Here is a 23,591-nt window from a genome sequence, read left to right on the forward strand (position 1 = left end):
GAAGCCTTCTTTCATATGTCTGCTGCCATTAGCATTTGCACTGAAGAGATCAAGGGGTTATTTGGCTGTAGGAATTGCCAGCAGGAGAGTGGTTTTGCTGTGCTGATTGCAATCACATCCACAATGTTTTGGAAGGGCTTGTCTCAAGTGGACCAGAACCTGTACACATTCGCATTTGTAGTGTCATGCTGGAGAAGCGGCAGCAAAGAGCTGTTGCCGGACAGGTCAATCCCCAAGATTGTGAGTTCACTTGGCAGCTACTTCACGGAAGAAGAGGTGACCCTCAAAATGGGAGGACATTATCTGAAGCAGCATCCATATTCACAGTTGAGCAGTTTTTCTCTTTCTTTTTGATCATCAGTTTTTTATTGCAAAGTTTATTTGAATGCCGAGCCATTTGTTTCTGCAGGAGAGCTTTGATCCAATAGTAGATGCTACTTCTGGTCGGGATCTCATATCTCTAATGGTGTACAGGTGCGAAGTAGTGAGCATGTTTCAGTATAATATTGTAAATCAGCTGGTTTGTGAATTTTATTGGTATTGTTGTTTGCTTAATGCACTTGCTTGTCCATGTTGTTGCAGCCGAAGTATCAGGGATCAAGATTTTCGGGGCATGTATTGTGCTGTTCTCAAATGGAAGTAAGTACGCCTAGAAAGTTCGTGATTTTATTACTTGTTTGTTCATGTTAGATCATATCTAATGAACTGAAGTCATGGCTGCTACACTTTTGTTTGTGTAATCGTGTGCCAGTGCCTATGTCTGTGTCGTGTCTCTGCATGCAGGGTGCATGAAAGACGTAACCTATAAATCCCTTATGTGTATCTAGTCTAACTGCAGATTGGCTGTAGGGCGCATGAAAGACTTAACCTGTAAATCCCTTAGCGTATCTAGTCTAACTCCAGATTGGCTGTAGGGAAGAAGTTATCTCAGCTGCAGTACTTCGTGTTTTTGGACGACAGTTTGCAGAGATGCCTCTTGTGGCAACAGCTTCTGCTAGTCGTGGACAGGTGCTTTTTGCATGCAGTTGCTTTTGTGCAAGATGTAAAATGGCTCACTTGGGTCTGGCATTTTCTTTTGAACAATGATTGTTTTCTGTGGTTAGGGGTATTTTCAAATGCTGATGTCAAGCATAGAGCAGCTCTTACGTGTGCTTCAAGTTGAACATCTTGTCTTGCCGGCTGCGGAAGGGGCAGAAGGAATCTGGACAAATAAGTTTGGATTTTCAAAGCTTAACGATGGGCAGGTGTACATGTTTATTTAAACTATGAAAGTGTTCAAGTGGTTGATATGCGTTTTACCAGCTTAATGCTGTTGTAACTTATTGATTTTTGAGACATGTTATACAGCTGCAGCAGTTTGGATCAGAGGTGCAGATGATGATATTTCAGGGCTCTTCCATGCTATTTAAAGTTATTTCATAACAGAAAAATCAAGTATACTGCAAATAATCAAAACAAGGTAGTTTGTTTGCTTTTCACTCGAAAATCTGTGCTTCACATGTAGATAGATCATGCTAGTTGATGATAATGAGTTTGTTCGTAAACTCCAGTTTTGCTTCATTGGAGAGCCTGAGCACCTTCTTGCCTGCATTACTGTCAGGGAGCCTTTCGTCACGAAAAGTTAACTGCTCTGGAGGGATTAAGGGTTTTGCTAGTGTATTGTGCGCCTTTCCAAGTGGTATTTATGAAAAATATGGACTCGGCATGGAAGGTATGCTTGTGGCGGTTCTTTTTAGTAGCTAAATGTTATGTGGATTTTGTTATATCACAGGTTGTCCATAAGAAAGCATTTCAGAATGGACTTCAGAATGTTGGAAGAGTTTTTCAGTTCAATCTGTGCGTATGAGGAACAAGGATAGAGCGTACTTGATCTCCACCAAGACAGGAGGACACGGCCACTGCCTAGTGAAAGAAATTATGCTCTTTATCTTCTTCTGCTAAGCATGTAGAGCACAATTGGTGTTGGATTTTGACTCCACAAGAGGAGGAGAGTGAGATTGCAGCCCTACTTGTGATGATTCGGTCAATGTAAAGGAAGGGGGAGTGAGAGTGTAACTTGGTTGAACACAATGCTAGTCAATACACTTAAATACACTAAGATTTGATGGACACTTGCTCAAATACAAGAAGTAAATTGTTGAATTGACAAGAGACACACAATGAGCCGGAACGGTCGACCCCTCCCTCAAATAAAGTATATTGATCTTGGGAGAATCAAGTACATAGTGTCATGGGCATTTGTGACCAGATTTCCATACCAATGCACATGAATACAGTATTGCAAACAAGTGGTTGTCGATGTAGACTTGCAATCCACACTACCTTCTCAAGTGCCCATGCTCCCTACCATCTGCTCTCTATTGTTCCACCAACACATGGTAGCAACAATTTGCAAGAGAGCACGTAGGACAAGAGAACACTACACAAGGTATGTGATCTAGTAATCTGGTTACTCCCTCCTGCTACTTGCTCCCATATTTAAGCATAAAAGCTTACCAATAGCAAGTAGAGTTGATGACAACGGAAGTCTTCGCGATGGAAGTCCTTGGAGTGTTGAGATCTTCGATTTGTCGCATTTCTTTGACACAAAAGTCTTCGAGAGGATGAAGGGAACCTTGGGAAAGCTTTCCCTATGGTTCAACTTGAGAAAGGAGGGCTGAAATTAGGGTTTTCAGCAAAAAGATCAGAAATTACAGCAATAAAGAGAGCTGTTTTGCTGAATTTCAGTCATTGGGAGTGTGTAGGAGAGTGATTAGCATCTGGAAACTCTCTTGGAAGCTTGAGAAACACCTTAGCAAGCTTGGAAATGGAGTTGGAAAGGAGAAAGTGCAGAAAATGTAGCCCAACAGTCCTCATGAAGGAGGCGCCCATCTCTAGAGAGAGGAGGAAGAGTGAGGTGGTGAGTTGTCCAGTGTAGGTGGCAGGCAGGTGCTTTGTGGAGTAAGCTAGAGTGGACACATGGTTGGTTACTTCCTTTGTACAAAGGGGATAAGGTCTGAGCGGACATTGGGTTATGTCCACCTCGAGACATCAGTGTGTGTGAACACCCGGTCGGTCATAATTTATAAGTGAGTTTTGGTCGCCCAAAACTTAAAGAAGTGTGTACACACTCACTTATAAATTAGTGCTAACTCGTAAATCTAGGTTTATGACCAATACTTACCACCTGTCACATGCGACATAACCATGTCAGTAGACAGTTTCACACGCACGGTTCGTGGGCGGATGTCCCTTTACTCGGAACTACACTTTGGTCAAGCAAGCATGAAAACAACATACAATTTCAATTGCAAGCAAGCACATAAAGATGCTATGCAATGTAGCATTGGTATGGACAATCCCCGTTCATGAGACTATACCAAAATAGACGTGCTCCAGGCAAGTACACGAGGTACCAGATCCAATGGAATACTAATCTACCAAGCATTTCTGGGCATGTACACAGAGGCACAAGTCTCAACGGAAAGCCAAGTCCACAGTATCACATGAGTGGCATCAATCCCTGGCATATACAACTACCATGGACACTAGTCCAATGTACATACATGATGAGAAAGCACGGGTGGACCAATTGGGTGGCCAAATAGTGACATTCCTCTCGGCTTCTAAACAGTTGTCCGCAGCTGAAAAGCATCCAAATATGTCTGAAGCACATGCGGGCAATCTTTGAAGAACTCTTCATCTACCCATTTAGCATCAATGGGAAGATAGTTCTTAAACTTCACAAGGTAACGCCTCACAACTTTGCCTGCAGCAAGCTTGCGTTCCTTGTGATACACAATCTGCTCTGGCTGTAGGATCTCCTCAAGCTCATCCACTTCTGGTGGATCCTCAATGATCGTTTCACTGGGCTTTGGTCCTACATATTTGCGAAGGAGACTCACATGAAAAGCATTGTGTATGTGCCAATGACTAGGTAATGCCAATCTGAAAGCCACTTCATTGATCTTTTCGATCACTCGAAAAGGCCCATAGTACCTGGTTGCATGGTTAGTTAGTACGAAAGGTACGATACGGTACGGTACGATAAAATATGGTACTAATTGGTACCTTAAAATTTTTTGAGGTACGGTACGATATTAATACGTTAAAAAAAAAATACTTCCTAAACTAAAAAATTGTAGACAAGAAGTTACAAAATAGTAGAACCATGAACATAATGTCATCATGCCATTAGAGTACAAATTGCTACAAAAGGATAGGCCAAAAACTCATGGCATGGGCAACCGCCAACATGCGTACATACATGATACTACATACTACAATACATCATCGATAGGCTAGAAGGAGATAGATGCCCAATGCCTAGAGAGCTATAACATATCAAAAGTCTACATCATCACCAACATCTGCATGATCATCAACATGATCACTACTAGAGTGTCCATCAAGAGAGTTCTCTGAAGAGGACTCTTCGAAGGTGGACGAGACACTCTGGGGATCATTCTCGCTAAGTAGGTTGCCATCATCATCAAACAAGGGCTCTCTAGGCAGTGGGGTATCATCATGAGGGAGCAATGGAATATCATCATGAAGGCGGGGATTGGAGCTCGAGGATCCCCGCCTCACATTTGTGCGAAGGCCACCCTTTGCCGATGTCGAAGGCGGAGGCCTATGAACTCCAACCCGTCCATGCTGACTCCTGGTGCTGCGAGTATCTGCTGCCACAAGCTCACTATAGAGCTCCATGAAGATTGCCTCCTCCTCCTCATCAGGTTGTTGATTGACACTTGCAAAGTTTTCACTCGTCAACGTGAAAGTGTCAACATTGACCTACACATTAAGGCACAAAAGTTAGAGTCTGTACAGTGTACACAAAACTTAAAAGTTATGAGTCATGACAAGTTAGAGTCTAGACTTGTCACTTACCTGCTTAGGACTACCCATACTAAGAATGCCCTGCATCATGCGCAAGTTAGTGCGGCAGTAGACTAACCGCTTCAACTGTCGTGTGCTCAGTCGATTGCTTATCCTCGTGTGTATGAGAGAATAGGAACTCCAGTTCCTCTCACATGCACCGTAGAACAATCCTGGGCTAGGACCCTTAAGGCTATGGGTTGGAGATGCTCTAGTCCATACCCAAAATTGTCCCACCAAAAAAGGGGCTTCACAAGTGACTCCCTCCTCGAGCAAGTGGGAGACGAAAAGGAGGTTTGACCTCTTTGATCAACATAGCAGCCCAACTCCTCTAGAAAGGCATTGTGCTCATCAACTGGCACAGCTCGAAGCATATATGCATCCTGATCTTGTCGAAGCTCCCTATCGGTGCAAACTACTGGAGACTTGTAGGCTGGATGTACCAATGCTGCAAACCCGTGGATTGGTTTGTGCATCCACCTCCATCTCTTCTGTGCAATCTCCATGATTTGTGCTCGCTCGTCAAATGTAATGTCTGTGCAAGCCTCCAACTCCACAAGGGCAGCTCTAAAGAAGTGAACAAGAAGGCCCATGGTGGACCCCTCGCAATCTGTCATCCGCAAGAGCCTATAGAATGGAGTCATAGCAATGACAATTGCTCGGACTCTAGTCCAAAATCTCTCCTCTAGGCAAAAGCGTTGCATGGCTTTGGCCTCTTCAGTGACGTGCTCATCCCATTCGTTCCACATGGTGGAAACAACTGTCTGGCGAAGGGTGGGCCTCACATCGTATAGACGTTCCAAAACCAGCCACATGTAGGCAAAGCGGGTGGCCGATGGCTTCTTCAAGTCAAGCTTGCTATGCTCACGAAACATAGCAAGCACCTTCACCTTTAGCATGAAGAAGTTGACAATAGATGTAGCTTGTTGCACAATCCTCTTCACCCACCCGAGCTTCGCCACATCCTTCATGAGTAAGTCAATGCAATGACTCGCACATGGAGTCCACACAATGGTGGGGAATTCCTCCTCAAGCAAGCGGCCCATGCGTCGACAATTTGATGCATTGTCGGTGATGACTTGCACCACGTTTTGAGCCCCAACCTACATGGTAGATAAATCATATGAGTTGAGGGCTTTGCACAAATGACAAAATCAGCCACACTTAAGTAAAATAATGCTTACCTCTATGATCGCTTGCCTAATATGGCGGTAGATGAAACTCCCGGTAGTCTTTCTCCCCCTTCTCCCGGTGTCAACTGCACGCAAGAAGTATGTGCCAAGCGGGCAAGACACAAGGATGTTGATAATGCCACGCTTCCTTTGATCACTCCATCCATTTGTGAGAATAGAACATCCATACTTCGTCCATGCGGCTCGAATCGGGTCAAGGGCTCGATCAATTCTCTCCTTCTCTTCATCAATCTTCCTTGTGCGCATAGCCGTGTAAGAGACCCCCGTCCACCCCTCACATGGGCCCACATTTGCAATCGCCGTCACCATCTTCTTCCATTGCTCCTTTTGGAGTAACATTGAAGGCAAGATTGCATTCAATAATGGTGCGAGCAATCTCTATCTCCGCAAGGCGTTGCTGCTCCTTAAGGAATGCAACCGAACCTCTCACACTACCCGTGACTTGGTGGAGAGAGGGTTGCACCCCTTCACGCTCCACCACCCTTTGCCTTTTGCCCGGTGCGGAGGCGGACCGTGCATCCGTGGAAGTGGCAGTGGAGGATACACCAATGAAAGAGCCGGTGGCCACTTCATCATGTGCCGATGGTGGTGCTGGTGGTGGTGCCGGTGCGTGTGTTGATGATGCTCCTCTACTTGAATTTGAGCCGTCGCTCATCTTCCACGAAATGTCATCGGCAATGCTTTGCGGAATCTCCTTGCATGGGGCAACTTGTCCCCCAATCTTTGAAAGGTGCTGGAGAAGCCTTGTTGTTCCATTGGTGTATGACTTGCCGCAATATCGGCATGTCCAATGATGGGAGTTGGACTTCTTGGTGTCCTTCTCCACATTGAGGCAATGCAAATCAAAAGCCTCATGCTTCTCCCGAGGCATGATGGATAAGAGAAGGGCTAAAGCGTGGAGTAGAGGAGAGAGCGTAGAGAAGATGAAGTATGGGAAGAGCTTGGAGGAAGAGAACTTGGAGTAGAGACTCAAGTGGGATGGAAGGAGCTTGGAGGAGGGTGGAGGAGAGGCTTGGAGTAGAGGCTTGGTCCTTGAGGCTTGGAGTAGATGGAGGAGAGGCTTGGAGTAGATGGAGGAGAGGCTTGGTCCTTGAGGCTTTTATAGAAGGACTCAGGAGAGATGAAAGGAAAACAACCAAAAAAACGGGCAGAAAACGGCTACTTCCAATGGGCAGAAACAGGCAAAATTCGTACTTGATCGTACGGTACCGTACGGTACGACTCGTATGTACGGCCAGATCCGTACGACGTACGGAACCAAGCATGCCTGGTTGCAAGCTTAGGAATGCACCCTCTTTGCCAGGCCTCTTTGTAAGTCTTGCTTTCTCAAATTTCAGCAATACCTAACCATTCTCTTTAACATCCAATTGCCTTCTATGATTGTCGACAGCCTTTTTATGCTTGTCTTGTGACCTTGCAATGGCTGTCCACACGTGAGTAAAAGCAATATCCAAGTCTCTTATATACTCATCAGCTGCAAATATCTCATCCTTTGTGCGAAGGATGGGTGGCAAAACCACCTTACCATAAATAATCTCAAACGGGGTCTTTCTTGTAGATGCATGCACCGTGTTGCTGTATGCAAATTCCACAAGCGGTAAGTATTTCTCCCAAGAAGACTTCTGATTCGCCACATAACATTTCAAGAGATCCAACATGGCTGAATTTGCAGCCTCACTTTGTCCATCCGTTTGAGGGTGATAAGCTGATGAAAAGTCCAATTTGGTGCCCATATTATCAAATAAGGCCCGCCAAAAGAGACTTGTAGTCCTGGGATCTCTATCCCCGACAATGGACTTCGGCATTCCATGATGCTTGAACACTTGTGCAAGATATATTTTAACCATATGCTCAACTTTGATGGTCTTTTTGATTGGCAAGAAGTGAGCTTGCTTGCTAAACCTGTCCACAATTGTCCAAATTGCATCATTACCCTGTTGGGTCCGTGGCAAGTCCATAATGAAATCCATTGTAATACTTTCCCATGTCTGCGTGGAAATAGGCGATGGCTGAAGCAAACCTCGTGCCTTTTGCCTATCAAATTTCACCTTTTGATAGGTGATACATGCACGTACATGTGCCTCTATGCCTTTCCGCATACCTGGCCAAAAGAAATACCGCTCAATCATGTGCGTAGTAGGCATTATGCCTCTATGACCAGCATATGGAGGAGCATGGCACTCATCCAAAACCTTTTGCCTCATGTCAGACACCACGCATAGGCAATTATCTTTCATGAGATAACCCTCTTTGATCACATATGAGACATGTGCATGACCAGCCATCAAATCAGCCCAAATAGTGGCAAAATTAGCATCCGTATGATACAAATCACGCATGGCAGACAAGTCCCCATGAGAGGCAACCGAGATGGCTGCTACATACGGCTTTTGTGACAATGCATTGGCCACTACATTCTTTTTTCTTGGGGTGTGCAAGATCGGAAAAGAAACATAGAGAGGAAATTGGCCATCCTCATATGCTTCTCTGACAACGTAGTTTGGGTAAGAAAATACCTCAAACTCTGGTGATCTGTCTTTACACTGAAATCAGCCCCAAGAAGGTAATGTTTCCATATAGTAAGTGCATGAATTACAGCCAAGAGCTCTTTCTCATAATTGCCAAGAGATAGCACTGCATTATGCAATCTACGGCTCTCATAAGCCACGGCATGTTCTTCTTGATTAAGGATAGCTCCTATGCAATTTCCAGATGCATCACATTCCACACTAAAAGGCTTTTGCAAATCCGGAATGATCAACACTGAACCATGAGTAGTTGCATCTTTCAATTTGAGGAATGCATCTCTCTCTCTGCATTAGTCCATTTGAATGTGGTCTTCTTTGTCAAATCATGCAAAGGAGAAGCAATCCATGCAAAGTGCCGAATGAACTTGCGGTAGTAAGAGCATAATCCAAGAAAACTACGGATCTCATGCACCGAACTCAATTCGGGCCAATTCCGAATTGCATCAATCTTTGCAGGATCCATCCGCACTCCATCTTTGGACACAATATGCCCAAGATAATGTATCTCTGACAAGAAGAACTCACTCTTCTTTGCATTTATGAAGAGTTTATGCTTACGGAGTTCTTAAAAAACAATGGCCAAATGAGCTCTATGCTTCTTTGGTCTTCGAGAAGACTAGGATGTCATCAAAGAAGACACTTGTAAATTTCTTGTATCCACGGAATATGTGATCCATCATTCTATTGAATGTAGTCGGGGCATTCGTAAGACCAAAAGGCATAACAAGATACTCATAAAGCCCAAATGCTGTCCTGAAAGCAGTTTTGTGTACATTCTCGGGCACTACACGCACTTGATGATATCCACTCTTGAGATCAATTCGGCTAAAGCATGCCGATCCATCCAACTTGTCAAGGATGTCGTCTATGCATGGAATCGGAAATCGATTCTTGATAGTAAGCTTATTCAAAGCTCTATAATCCACACACATACGAAAGGATCCATCCTTCTTTTGAACCAAGAGAACGGGTGAACAATATGGGGAAGAGCTTGGCTGAACCAAACCCTTCTCAAGAAGCTCATTCACGTGCTTCATGATCTCCTCTTTTTGGGATGCACTTATACGATAGGTTGGCCTATTAGGTGGTGAGCTACCTGGCACAAGATCAATACGATGATCTTCCGGTCGTACAGGTGGCAACTCATTTGGTAAATCATCAGCAAAACAATCATTGTACTCTTGCAAGAATTTCAGCCTATCATTACTAAGAGTGTTTACATGTACATTATTTTTCTCAACATGATCTCGTACAAAAATCAAGTACGCAAAAACACTCTTTTTCATTACTTTCTTAATTTGTACATGAGATACAAGGAGAATGGTATCACCCTCTTCACCAGTATCAATTACATGCTCTCGGCCTTTATGCATGAAGGTGATCTTGTTGGTCTTGTAAGCCTTGCACGGATCAATACGTGTATGCCAAGGCTTTCCAAGCAATACATCACAGCCACAAGAAAATCCTCATGATCCACATAGCCTTGAATGTGTGCGTAACTTGCCAAAAATAGGCACGACCTGCACTTCTCTACTAACAAAGGTAGCCCTTGCTTCAATTTGAGGACCCATGTACTCCACTTCAATTCCCAAAGCAGCTGCCATCTGTGTGGATCCCGATTGAAACCTTCTCTTCCTTTCCGCCTCGGTGACATGAGCTTCTCCTTGAACTCTTTCCATGAGCTTCTCCGTGAGCCACCAATAGGTAGCAGGGCCTTTCATGAACATGCTTACATGCCGGATCATGGATTTCTGAGTGAAATCCTCATCAGTGAAAGCAATATCAAACTGGGCAATAAAAGCAAGTGCCTTTGATGCATCATATTCCCCATGATATGTGTCAAACTTCACAGATTTGTCTCCGGCTTTGAAGTCACGAGACTTTGATGCATGTGCCTGCATTTCAACACGTTTTCCCCCATGTTTGTCCATTGGGATAGCCCCTGTGATTGGCATCATTTTAGGACCAAAAGGTGATGCAACATGTGCCCTGTAAGCATGAGGCATGGCTGGTCCCTCAACATGCATTGATACATTTTCAGCCATAGCTTCTCCCTCACGAGCACACTTGAAGGCATGAGTGGCATGAGAGAACGCGGAATACCTGCACCAACAAAAAATTGCAGCCCATGTTGTATGTGTTGTGCATGCACATTTTCAGCCGGCAATGGCATTTGACATACATTTTGACCACTACCATAAAGATTGTATCCTTCACGGGCTACATAAGGGATTCCTGCATGGCGCGAAGTCACTGATTGTTTCTCTCCCATTGCATGGAGATTCATCCTCTTAGACAAGTGTCATGGGCATTTGTGACCAAATTTCTATACCAATGCACATGAATACAGTATTGCAAACAAGTGGTTGTCGATGTAGACTTGCAATCCACACTACCCTCTCAAGTGCCCATGTTCCCTACCATCTGCTCTCTATTGTTCCACCAACACATGGTAGGAACAATCTGCAAGAGAGCACGTAGGACAAGCGAACACTACACAGGGTATGTGATCTTGTAATCCGGTTACTCCCTCCTGCTACTTGCTCCCATATTTAAGCATAAAAGCTTACCAATAGCAAGTAGAGTCAATGACAGCGGAAGTCTTCGCGATGGAAGTCCTTTGAGTGTTGAGATCTTTGATTTGTCGCATTTCTTCGCGACAAAAGTCCTCAAGAGGATGAAGGGAACCTTGGGAAAGCTACCCTTATGGTTCAACTTGAGAAAAGAGGGCAGAAATTGGTCCCAAGGTTCTTGGTCTCTCTCATTGTCGAAGCTCGCCATAGCAAGAAAACGCACTTTCTTTCCGGAGCGCAATCTGACCATCCACTATGTGTGTGGGAGACTTCTGGAGGCTAAAAACCAACCGTCCTTCGAGGGACAGGAGTCACTCCGAAAGGGGTAGTCCACTGGCGTCTGAAAACAAACCACACCAGCGGGAAAAAATTCTGGTTTCTTTGCTGAATCTTTGCACTTGAAGTAGGCTCTAATACCACTGTAACATGCGGAAGCTTCGGGGGAGATCAGTAACTTCAATGCTCAGAAATCAGCACACTTTTCGCGACGGAATTAACGCACAAAACTGAATGAAGATGTGCAGAAAATAGAGAGAGCGAGGGAGAGAGGAGAGGACACAGTATTGGGTCCCGAATACCCTTTGTAGGGCCCCCACCATGAATGGTGTATTTGCTTTATTAGAATGATGCAAATCTGAAAAGAAAATACAGAAAACTTGACCTTTCTTGGCTGAGATAACTCTGCCCTTGACCTGCTGTCCTTCACCCCTTTGCGTTAGCAAATCCTTGGCTGTCCTAGCCCTTGATTAGCCTTAGCTCTTGGTGAATTGTGAGATAACACAATGAATTGTGGGCTCAAGTATTTATACTACTCTAGAAGAGGCAATCGGCCAGATATAAAGCAGTCGGCTGTCATAAATCAGCCCACGACTGTTTATTCAGCATTAAATGCTAAATAAAATCCAGAAAATGCTGCGCATCTCTTCCTTGATGGCTGGGCACTAGGCGCATGGTCTTCTAGAGGCCTGGGTACTCTAAACTGGCTGTTTGGAGACTGGGCAGCCTATATGGGCTGCCCCATACTTGCCCTACAGCCATAAAAAGGCTGGACAACCTGTATGCTACCCTTGGCCTGCCCCTAGGGCTGTCCTACAGTCCTCCATGGTCTATACATGGCTGGTGGGTACAGCCAGGGCCTTCCTGGCCCTCATGGGGGTTGTTTTACACTGTCCCCATGCCCACACAAGTACTTGGGGTAGCCCTATGGGCTGGCCTCTTTCCTATAAGCAAACTCTAACTTGTCTACACAATGATCTGGCATCCAGTACCATACTAGATACACAGAATCACTGACATCATTCCAGAGGGAGACTCACAGCACGGACTGGCACTGTTTCATGTGTAGGACAGTGCACACTTGACCTTGGACTCATGTGCCGGACGATGCACACTTGACCTCGGACGACTGGGATGGAACCCTGGTTGACTCGTCCCGGACTGGGCTCACATGGGACCAGTTTACCATCCCAGGTCCTGCACCTTCTGGACAGATATGTCTACGTGGCATCCAAGTGCGGGATGCACGTGACAGAATACCATCTCTCTGCCTATGAGGGCTTGCAATCTCAAAGAAGTCCCCTGTGACTATCTCCGACCTGGGTCCAAAAGGAAGCTCTGGCATGGTATTTGTACTGCACCCTCCTCTCCTCGATGGATCTGATGTCTGTACCGGCGGCATCAAGCTGACTCTCAATCCACAGGCTATCGGGGGAACTCTCCTGAAGACGCTGGAGAGAAGCAAGATCCCTCCCAATGCTCCTCTCTTGCTCACGAAATCCCTCCAATCTGCTTTGTGCTGCCTCCTGCAAAAGCGGCTAATCTCGTCGAGGCCCACATCCATAGTGCATGCTGTAGAATTAAAGATAAAATCTAGTCCCGTCCATATCTGCTCTATCTTGCTGTCCAGAATTCTAGTGCTCACATGCCTGTCTTGCCTCCAGGGGTCCTCCAAGGACAGAATAACCGGAACATGATCAGAGAAAGTGGTGCCTGCCAAGATGTCAATCATGTCCCGCGACCGCAAGTCCACTCATCCACATAGAATCTATGAAGTCGAGAGAGGTTGGGGCTGGTGCTCCTCCCATTGGACCTTGAGAAGCACAGGCTCCCGAGGCTGCGCCCAAACTCCGGAAGATGCCAAGGGTCCTGTCCCTTGAGTGCCATGATCAACTCCTCCCAAGTAGAGTACTTTGCGCGTGAGACTATAACCCCACTGGCTCCTTCGAGTTTGTCTTCTATTGACTCGATCATGTTAAAGCCTCCACCCATGCACCAAAGGAAGGGCTTCACGAACTTTACTCCAGAAGGTGGTTCTACTTGCTGCGACATTTGGGGCATAAATATTGAGGAAGCCCACACAATCCTCTCCAATCCTAATGGTAAGTTGTAACCCACTGTGCTAATCAAGTGACTATGACACCTGGGCCAGAGCTGCTCACTGACAGAAATACAAACTCCAACCTACATCTTGGAGGGGCCGAAATAGGGAGACCAAAAAGTGTGACTCCTTCCTGGCAAAATCTTCCCACAGTGATGGGTACGTCCCTCGAAAAGATGGTGCTCTTGGAGAAAGAGAACGTCGATGGGTTCCCTAACTGTAGCTCTATGGAGCTCTCCTCTAAGGACGCCTCGTCTCTGAAAGCACTGAGGCCTCCCCAAACCTTGAATGTTTCATGAGGCTATCCGCATGTCAATCTTTGTGGGAGGTAGAACTATCGGAACTACCCTCCACGCAAAGAGTCTTGGGCGTGGGTTTCAACGGGGAGTAATCACAATCGGTCTTGGGGCGAAGGCGTGCCAGGTGGGCACAGATCCTGTCCTCCATGTGTCGCCACTCTGTCCGAGTGCGAGAGTAGGCATACTCTCAACTCCACCGATCATAATAAAGATATATGTAAGAGGGGGGGAGGTGTATTGCATTGAGATATGAAGGAACACAAAGAGCAGCACCTCCAGGTTGGAGGACAACACCTCCCCGTCGTGCTCATGGACCCTCTTCTATAACGAATCTCAAAATCAAAGTCTTGCATTAATTCAGTCCATCGAGCTTTCCTTCCTCTCAAATCATCTGCATCACACACATACTTGATTGACTGATGATGAGTCAATACTACAAACTTGGAATCATATAAATAATGTCTCCAAACCTTGAGAGCGTGAATCACAGCATAAAGCTCCTTCTCAAGGGTTGGCCAACGAAATTGAGTGTCGTCTAGCTTTTTACTTTCAAAAGCAACAGGTCTACCATCTTGAAATAGAGCAGCCCTGATTGCATAGTCAGTGGTATCAGTTTCAAGAACATAAGGCCGACTAGGATTGGGTAATGCTAAGAAAGGTGCTTCCTTGACTTCATCTTTCAAAAGTCTGAAGGCCATATCCAGATCGTTATTCCAAGTGATAGACTGATTCGACTTACGTCCACGACCTTTCAACAAGTCGGTCATCGGAAGTGTGAGCTGAGAGTACTCCCGCACAGGTTTTCGAAGAAAAACAACAAAACTGAGAAAAGAACGAAGTTGTTTCACTGTTTGCGGTATAGGCCAGGCCAGAACCTTCTGAACACGGTCATAATCAATGCTCAATCCATCTCTAGTGATCTTGTGTCCCAAGTAAATGATGTCTGTCATGAAAAACTCACATTTACTTAATTTAGCATATAGTTGATTCTGTCTTAAAATAGTTAAGACAATCGTGAGGTGTCTAACATGATCCTCAAGAGTACGACTATATATCAAAATATCATCCAGGAACACAACCACAAATTTTCCCAAATATTCACGAAAAAGATCGTTCATCATTTGCTGGAAAGTGGCTGGAGCATTGGTTAACTCAAAAGGTAATACTAGAAACTCGTAATGGCCATACCTAGTCTGAAAGGCGGTTCTTTCGACACGCCTTTCATGAATACGTATCTAGTGATAGCCAGTACGTAAATCTATCTTCGTGAAATATTTCGCTCTCGCTAATCGGTCAATCAGGTCATCTAATCTAGAGAGAGGATAACGGTTCTTAATTGTCATCTTGTTCAATCTCTTGTAATCTATACATATTCTCTAGGTGTTGTCCTTCTTTCTCCTAAGCAACACAGGTGCACCCCAAGGTGATTTACTTGGATGAATCTGGCCCATCCTCAAATAATCTTCGAGTTGTTTGGCCAACTCATCTTCCTCAGCTTGGCTTATCCTGTAAGGTGGAATACTAATAGAGTGAGCACCAGGGACCAGGCCAATACGATGATCTATTGTCCTTTCAGGTGGTAAGCCCGATGGCAGTTCCTTAGGAAATACATCTTGAAACAAATCAAGTATCTTCTTTAATTGTTTGCTTTCAAACACACTTAATTCATTGACATCCATAGTAGGTATGAGAAATGAAGAAAGTGAAATCAAGACACAGTGGAAAGCAGTATACAAAGAAGAATCCATTATATTACCAAAATCAATTGTATTTACAAGAGGTCCCCGAGAGGGATGTATACAATCACCTAAGATACTATACTGGGTGTTCCTATGTTCAAAAGAAAAAATATGACTAGACTAATCTATATGGACCTGAAGAGTCTTAAACCACTCAATCCCTAATAACAAGTCTACATGCTCTAGGTGCATAATATAGCATTCCAAAGTATCTTTGTAGTTTTGAATCCAGATCGATAGCGTCTCCACCTTTCGATCCCATACTTGCTGACCTGCAGGTGGGCGTACCTCATAGGTATGATTGCTGGGTGTTGTGTCAAGACCCAATTTCTGCACAAGTTTGTAATTAACAAAGTTGTGTGAGCTGCCAGGGTCTAGAAGAATGTAGATTCTATGTCCATTCACTTCTCCATAAACTCCGAGAAGATCATGCAAGCCAAAAACTCTAGAGTTGAACAAACAATCAGAACATGAACTAGGGCGAGAAAGTAAAGTAACTGACGTACCTGTCAAAGACAACTGGTTAGCTGCCTTTGGCTTGGGTCCTGCGTTAGTCTTTGCACCCTTTTGCTTCGGACACTCGTTACGCATATGTCCTTTTTCTTCGTAGATGAAGCAACGTCCCTCCTCCTTGAGCTTCAAAGCCTTGAGGAGATGTTTTTTCTTCGCTGGGGTTGAAGTTAGACTTTCCTTTTGTCGTGCTAGCCATCGGTGCAAAGAACTTCCTTTTGTGCTTGTTGTCCTGCTCGGGTAACGGATCTAGACTTGGAAGAGACCATTGTATCATCATAGATACGAGCGGAATTAATGGCCTCGTCCAAAGTTTTGCATTTGTTGTTTTTAACCTGTAAACGGTATGAGTCGGGTAAACAGGCTACAAAAAAACCCAAAAGAGTGGTGGAATCCATCTTCGTGGCTTTCATTTGCAAATCCCTAAATTTCTGGAGATAGACCTCATAAGTGAGGTTCTGCGAGGTCATGGTCAAAGTAGCAAACCGGGCAACAACATCATAGTCATTCTCTTTCTTGAGGAATTCTTTCTTGAAGACGTCTTCGAACTGTGTCCAGGTTGTTGGTTTAGGGTTGAGTTCTTTCCACCAAAGAAAAGCTTTGCCAGAGAGGAAACCTGCTACTAATTGGATCTTTTTGCCATCGTCATATGGATGAAATTGAAAATGGACTTGCCACTTATATAGCCAAGTGTCCACTATCTCTTTGGTACGTTACTTTTGCTCGTCCCCAAACTGTTCCGGAGTAATATTGGGGCCCAAAGCAGATGCCAAAGTATCCATACCCAAAAGAGTAGATAGGGTAGTGGTCAACAAAGAGATGGACTTCTGTAAAGCTTGCATCTGCGTGACGATTTGTGGTTGACGTTCCGAGGAAGAAGCTTCGAGAGAAACTTTAAACTCTTGGAAATTTGATTTTGAAACAAAATCATCGAAAAGATCGCCTTCGGTGACTTCCGTAGCTGGCAGGTCTTCACGTTCGGGAAGAGGCTCCAACTCGGATTCTTGGGTCGACATCTTGAAGAGGGCAAGGTGAGAGAAAAGGTTGATCTTGCACAAGGAGAGTGCTAGAGAGCTTGAGAGCTTGAGAGATGTGTGGCAAGAAGCCCGTTTAAGGGAAATTTATAGGCTTCCCCAAAAGCTTACTTAGCTTTTGCTTTTGTGTTTTTTTTTGGGTTATATATATATATATATATATATATATATATATATATATATATATATATTCTGTTTTCTAAAAAAAAACACTTATAAAGCTACACTTGGGTTTTTTAAACCCTTTAACTAAGGTTCAGCAAAAAACATTTGCAAAATAAACAAGGCGTGGGTTTTGTTTTTGTTAAAGAAAACGAAAGCTAAAAAAAAACCTCTACACGTATGCTTTCGCTTTTTTCTGCTGCGCCTCAGCGCCCATCGCCTGCCACCCGTACGCCTCCGTGAACCGGCCTGCAGAAGCTGTCGCCTGTGCACATTTATTCACGCCGCACCTATGCCGGCCTGCGCGTACAGATGACTGACTGCACTTGGCTGCGCATACAGCCCGTGTGCAAGACCCTCCTGCCCACGTGCGCCAGCTTGTGTACCAGCCCGCTTACGTGCACCATCCTGTCCGCCTGCATGTACTGCCGCTTGCGACTGGTGTGGTTACCTTGCGGCTGGCGTCTTCACACATGTAGGCTGCGTAGCCTTCAGGCGATACACAGACATGAACAGCCTTCACTTCTTCTCTCTCTCTCTCTCTCTCTCTCTCTCTTACAAAAACATAGCCGACATGCTGTTACTTCTTCTCTCTCTCAAACTGTTCAAACAGTTGCAAAACATACAGCCCTTCTTCTTGCTAAGCAAACCAACCCTTAACAAGACCAAAACCTTCATCACGGGTTCCTACGATGCAAAAGCAACATACTGAATCTGAAAAATAGCAGTATGTACAGAAAAACAGCAAGCTTCTTGAACTCATACCTTTTCTTAGACCTCATCTTCTCTACCTACTGACTTGCTCGTTCACGAGGCTTGCTCTGATACCACAGTCAAATCCCCATAGGATCACCTGGTAGAACGCTCTTGGTACAAGACTCGAAACCTGCAAACAAACCAAACAAACGTGAAGGGGGTGTAGCCTGCAGGCCTGACTCACCTCCCAACCTTGACAGCCGTGGGCAAACCCACAAGTCTAGGCTGTCCCCACCGAGCCACGAGATGAGCTAACTAGATGGACGTACCGACCAATCTCTACCTCGTGACGTCCCATACCGCCACGAAGCTACCCTTGCAGGCCTCGGCTACGTAAAGCAGGTGCACGTCTGCACTAGATCCAGGCTCCTGACCATAGAGCTCTCACAAAGACACGCGAGACTCTATGAACTAATGACTAACCTTGGCCACCCTTTTATAGGTTCTTGGCCGATCATCGGGCGTCCACACTTGGGCGCCCGGCCGTTAGTCTATCCCTAACTCAGCTCGCCAATCAGCCTGCCTACCTCCAAGCTTCCCCAAACCTCGAAGCTAGTCTTGTGTGCGTGTAGCACACGGTAGATACACACTGTGCACATGACACATATTGTATTGGAAGAAACAGGTGTAGCCAGTGGTGAACCTTGGGCACCCGCAAAGTTGTATTGGAAGAAGACTCCTTTTTGGTAATCTAACCATAAGGAAGGGGGGGGGGGGAGGTCAGCCCATCTTCTGGTGCCTAGTGTGGTGTACTGTTCAAATTTGTCATCTTGTTTTGTCTGGCATGCTTATGTGTATTTTCAGATTTCATGAATGATTAGATTTTCCGTGTACAGTTACCCTCCCGTTTACATCATGGAAGCATATGCATAAAGAATGTTATTTGAGGCAAAAGCTTATGCAATGTGCATAAAGCAAACCTTTATGCATAAGCATATGCTTTATTTTACAAAGCATGACCTTTATGGCTTACTGGTGCCACAATGTGACTCCATTACCTGTGAGATAAATGGACGCCTGAAGTAACTTGGTCCTCTCTTTGGTTTGCACCACATTGAAATAGAATTCAAACTGATATATACTATGGGGAGCAACTCTGTCGCAAATCCCTAATTTCTCGGAGCATTTGGGACACGATTATCTTGACTAATCTTGCAAGCATGTGTCCACCCCAGGTGGTTCTGGTCTACACATCAAGGAAGCAACTCACTCTCTCCTCTCCATCGCAAGGCTGTATGGACATGACATCATCATCATCATTATCCATTGCATGACCAGATCAAGATCAACGGTTCAGATAGAAGGCTACTGATGTTATCACCTGTACGGACGGACAGAGTACGGAGCTGTATGGACATAGTACGAAACTGTACGGACAGCATGTGCAGACTATTCAAAACCCTAAAAAAGTGCAAAAACCCTAAAATTGCCTAAGAAACCCTAAAAGCTGTTTTTTGAAGGATTTTATCACCCCAAAATCATTAGAGCAGGCTGCATCAGATTTGTGATTTGACTGAACCCTAAAAGCATTTGGGGACATTTGATCGCGTGAAGAAGGCTTCCTGGAGTGCCTTAGCACTTGTGTGTGTGTGAGAGCCCTTGTGAAGATTTGAAGACTCCGTGTTCGGTGTGGATTGCTGGACCTTTGGGAACTTTTACGCAGGACGAAAGAGTGCAGGAACACTTCTTCCTTGAGATCTTTATGCAAGGCAGAGGGGTTCAAGGAATGAATTGCTCTTAAATTTTTATGCAGAGCAGAAGAGCCTAGGAAGGTTAGCTTTGGGATCCTTACGCAGGGTGGAAGGATCCAAAGGTGACACTTGGTTTGATTGTATCCGGTGCATGTACTTGGATTGGTCATGTGCAGACCGGGGGCGAACCCCGGGCACCCGAGATTCGGAGCAAACTCCTTTTGATAATGTAACCTAAAGAGGAGGGGGTGGGTGTCGGAATGCACAGCGGAAAGAGATGAACTGCTGGGAGAAAGAAAATGTAGAAGTGCAGAGAGAGAGAGAAGCTGTATAAACTCTGCTATATACACAAGATCCGGTACAAGTGAAGGGTGTGGGGGCAAGGGTGGTATTTATACCACCCTAGGCTTCTGGTTGGCCAGCCTAAAACAGGCGGACAGTAGGAGATTACTGAAAATCATCAGTCGGCCAGTAAAAATGGCAGTCGGCCAGGTCGTGAGCAAGTCGGCCAGCATCACAATAGTTGGCCAGAAAAGAGAGCCCCCATGACCAGACAAAACAAGGAAAACATGATGGAAAATGAGAAAAAATGGAGACTACTCCTAACTGGGCGGGCACACCCACAATAGAGGCCCTCAGGGATTTGGCAACACTTGGCTTCTTTGTATAAGAGGGTATCACCCATGAAGCGGATTTCCTTGGAAGTACAGATGCGAGTGATGAATCCCACAAAGTCTTCGACAATGCAGGAGCACATTACCAAACTCCAGGCTCTTCAGCAGGAGGTTCTTTAGGCTGAGAAGGAGATATCTTCAGAGGATATGGCCATCACTTTGCTGTCTCATCTCACCCCTCAGTATTCAGTTTTCTATTCTTCTTTGATCACCAGTGGGAGGCTCAGCACCATCACATGGGAGGAGCTTTTGCCGATGGTTTTTGATCAGGAAGAGCGGTTTACGAACCCTCCACAAGGCGGAGGTTCTGAGGCTCTGATTGGCCAGCGGTCAAAAGGCCGCAACAACAACAACGACAAAGGGAAGTCTTCACCGGGAAAGTCTTCTAAGCAAGAACAGCCCGACTCAGATTGTGATGCCTTGAAGGCAGAGCGGACTTGTAACCATTGTGGCGAGAAGGGTCACTATTGGAGGAAATGTCCTTAGCGGAGCACCGAGAAAGGTGCAGATTTCTCAGCTGTAACCGTGAAGATTCCAACTTTTGTGCACTTGGAGATTATGGACACTGGAGTTTCATCTTCTTCGAGTAGGGAGGCGGTTGGACTCACCGTTGGGGATACTCGGGAGTGGATTCTAGACAATGGTGCTTCCAGGCAAATGACTCCTTCTCGAGAGTTGTTACAGGATCTTCGCAGGCAAATAGGTCACATCCTTATTGGTGATGCATCCACTGTTCCGATTCATAGTAAGGGCAGGTTGGAGATCGTTCCCGATGGCAAAGGAGAGAAGCATTCCTCCGAGGTTCTTTATGTCCCATCTCTTGGTTTTCATCTTTTGTCAGTGCATGAGGTTTGCAAGACTGGCATACGGGTGGAGTTTGATGAGCATTTTGTTGCTCTCCGAGACAAAGCAGAGTGGAGAATGGGATTTATAGACTCTCAGCATTCTCTCTTACAAGTCCTCAGCTAGGTGATTTGTGGCAATTTTGTCATGGCCACTTGAATGTGGATACGCTGTGGCGGACTTTACGAGACCAGATGGTGGAGGGCTTGCCAGATGTTGGCAGCAGGCAGAGACATTCCAATTCTTGCGCTCATCAGTTAGAGGAGCTTTTACAGGTGAACTATGCTTTGATGTCTCGTATCATTTGGGACAAAGAGCCCACTTCCATTAAGGAAGCTCTTTCCTAGGAGACTTGGAGGAAAGCCATGCAAGTGGAACTTGAAGCCATTGAGAAGAATAACACTTGCAAGTTGGTTCCGAGGCCGTCAGAACGGTCAGTTATTGTTGTCAAGTGGGTCTATAAGACCAAGTATACGTCTGATGGATTGGTGGACAAGCACAAGGCCAGACTTGTGGCTAAGGGCTATGTTCAGCGGCCTAGCATTGACTACGAGGACACCTTTGCACCAACTACGAGGATGACCACGATTCGAACAGTTCTTACCCTTGCCTCTTCTCAACGGTGGCCGGTGTATCAGATGGATGTAAAATCTACGTTCCTTAATGGTGACTAGCAGGAAAAGGTGTATGTTGAGCAACTTCCAGGCTTTGAGGTTCCTGGATCAAAGGGGATGGTTTACAGGTTACAGAAGGCCTTGTATGGTCTTAAGCAGGCTCCCAACGCTTGGAATCAGAAGATTGATTCCTTCTTTCTATGGAAGGGATTCCAGAGTTCAGTTGCAGATCCGAACTTGTATCTCTTTCAGGAACGCGGTATGGTCACCTTGATTACCCTTTATGTGGATGATCTTATTCTCACTGGCAGTCATGTGGAGCACATAGTTGTGAAGAAGTCTGCCTTGTCAAAGGAGTTTGAGATGACGGATTTAGGCTTAGTCCATTTCTTTTTGGGATTGGAGATTTAGCAGACCCACAGGGGGTTCTTTGTTTCTCAGCAATGGTATGTTCATGAGTTGCTGGAGGCCTTTGGGATGGAGAACTGCAAGCCTATTTCTTCACCAATGGATCCGAATACCAAACTTACAGTTAATGATCCTTGTGAGCAGGTTGATGCCTCCTTGTATCGAAAGCTTGTTGGTTCATTGATTCGGTTGCTGAACACCAGATTGGACTTGAGTTTTCCAATGGGGCTGTTGAGCTCATTCATACAGACACCTTTGAAGACTCATTGGGACACAGGATTGCGGATCTTGCGGTATGTGCAGGGTACGAAGGATCTTGGATCTACATCAAGCTACGGATTTACCCTTGGCTCAGGAGCTATTTCTTGGAGCAACAAGAGGCAGCCAACCATTGCCTTGTCTTCTACAGAGACAAAGTACCGGACTACTTGTGGTGCTACTTGCGAGGTTGTGTGGCTGCGGAGGTTACTTGGCAAGACTAATCAGATGAAGGTTAGTTCAGTATCTTGACCTCGTTAGAAAAATTCGTTAAGAAATTCAAAATGGTGGAATCATCCTCGTTTACTTGGCATGGGAAATTTTCCCAGTTTCGGTTTTCGGAAGGACCACCAGCTTAGTCTCGTGCCCGGACATTCGAGGGCGAGGCCTCAAGTGAGAAACCCTGCCCCGCGCATGAGGAAGCTGCTTCCGCTGCTACCATCCGTGTAAGATCCCTATTCCCACCGAGCAACAGATTCAGGATACTAGCAGTGGAAGTAGCACTTCTCGCGTGGGACAGGGGTCCCACATTCGGGGCCTCACCCACGGATATCCGGATAAGAGACTAATCCGTCGGTTGTTCCAAAACCGAACCCGGAAAAACTTCCTTTACCGGAAAGCACGAGCGACTCCACCAGGATAACCGGTCTTCCATTCCCGGACCAAGCACATAGAGATACAATATCACTTTGTTCGTGAGAAGATTTTGGTTGGTGACATCTTGCTTATCTATTGTTCGACGGAGGACAATGCAGCGGACCTCTTCACGAAGTCTCTACCTCAGGCGATGCTCCGTCAGCACTCCAGCTCACTGGGGTTGGTTCCACATCCGAGAGCTGAGAGGGGGTGTTAGCAGTCATCTCCTGTCTGTACCATATTACTCAGTAGGGAGTCACTTGGGTTGTGCCATTAAGGAAGATGAAAAAACGCACACAGCATTGACACGATCCCACAACTGTGCGTGAGCCTCCCGCTCTTTCCTAGTAAAAGGTAAAGCTCACCCTCCTCCAACTCTGGCTGTGGAACTCCAACTACAATGAAATTAGCCAAATCATAAGACTTCATGATTGAGTCC

General features: G+C 45.5%; 1 protein-coding gene across 7 annotated transcripts in view; it reads left to right on the forward strand.

Moving 5' to 3' along the window:
* LOC147613305 (uncharacterized) overlaps positions 1-23,591 on the forward strand; it is a 30,655-nt gene that overhangs the window by 4,879 nt on the left and 2,185 nt on the right. For 5 of the 7 annotated variants that reach the window (XR_015263396.1, XR_015263398.1, XR_015263399.1 and 2 more), the window contains exons 12-18: positions 72-326; positions 410-474; positions 583-639; positions 915-1,008; positions 1,104-1,244; positions 1,348-1,459; positions 1,601-1,711. Coding sequence is in view for 1 of the 7 variants with exons in the window: in XM_086782588.1 (XP_086638714.1) it covers positions 72-326; positions 410-474; positions 583-639; positions 915-1,008; positions 1,104-1,244; positions 1,348-1,422 (687 nt within the window). In the remaining 6 variants the exon portion in view is untranslated. Of the gene's footprint in view, positions 1-71; positions 327-409; positions 475-582; positions 640-914; positions 1,009-1,103; positions 1,245-1,347; positions 1,460-1,550; positions 1,712-23,591 lie in introns of all 7 variants that reach the window. The other 2 variants (XR_015263397.1, XM_086782588.1) reach the window with 2 other exon arrangements.

This window comes from Cibotium barometz, chromosome 44, assembly GCF_041138505.1.
Source record: "Cibotium barometz isolate CiBa-2024 chromosome 44, ASM4113850v1, whole genome shotgun sequence".
NCBI lineage: Eukaryota > Viridiplantae > Streptophyta > Polypodiopsida > Cyatheales > Cibotiaceae > Cibotium > Cibotium barometz.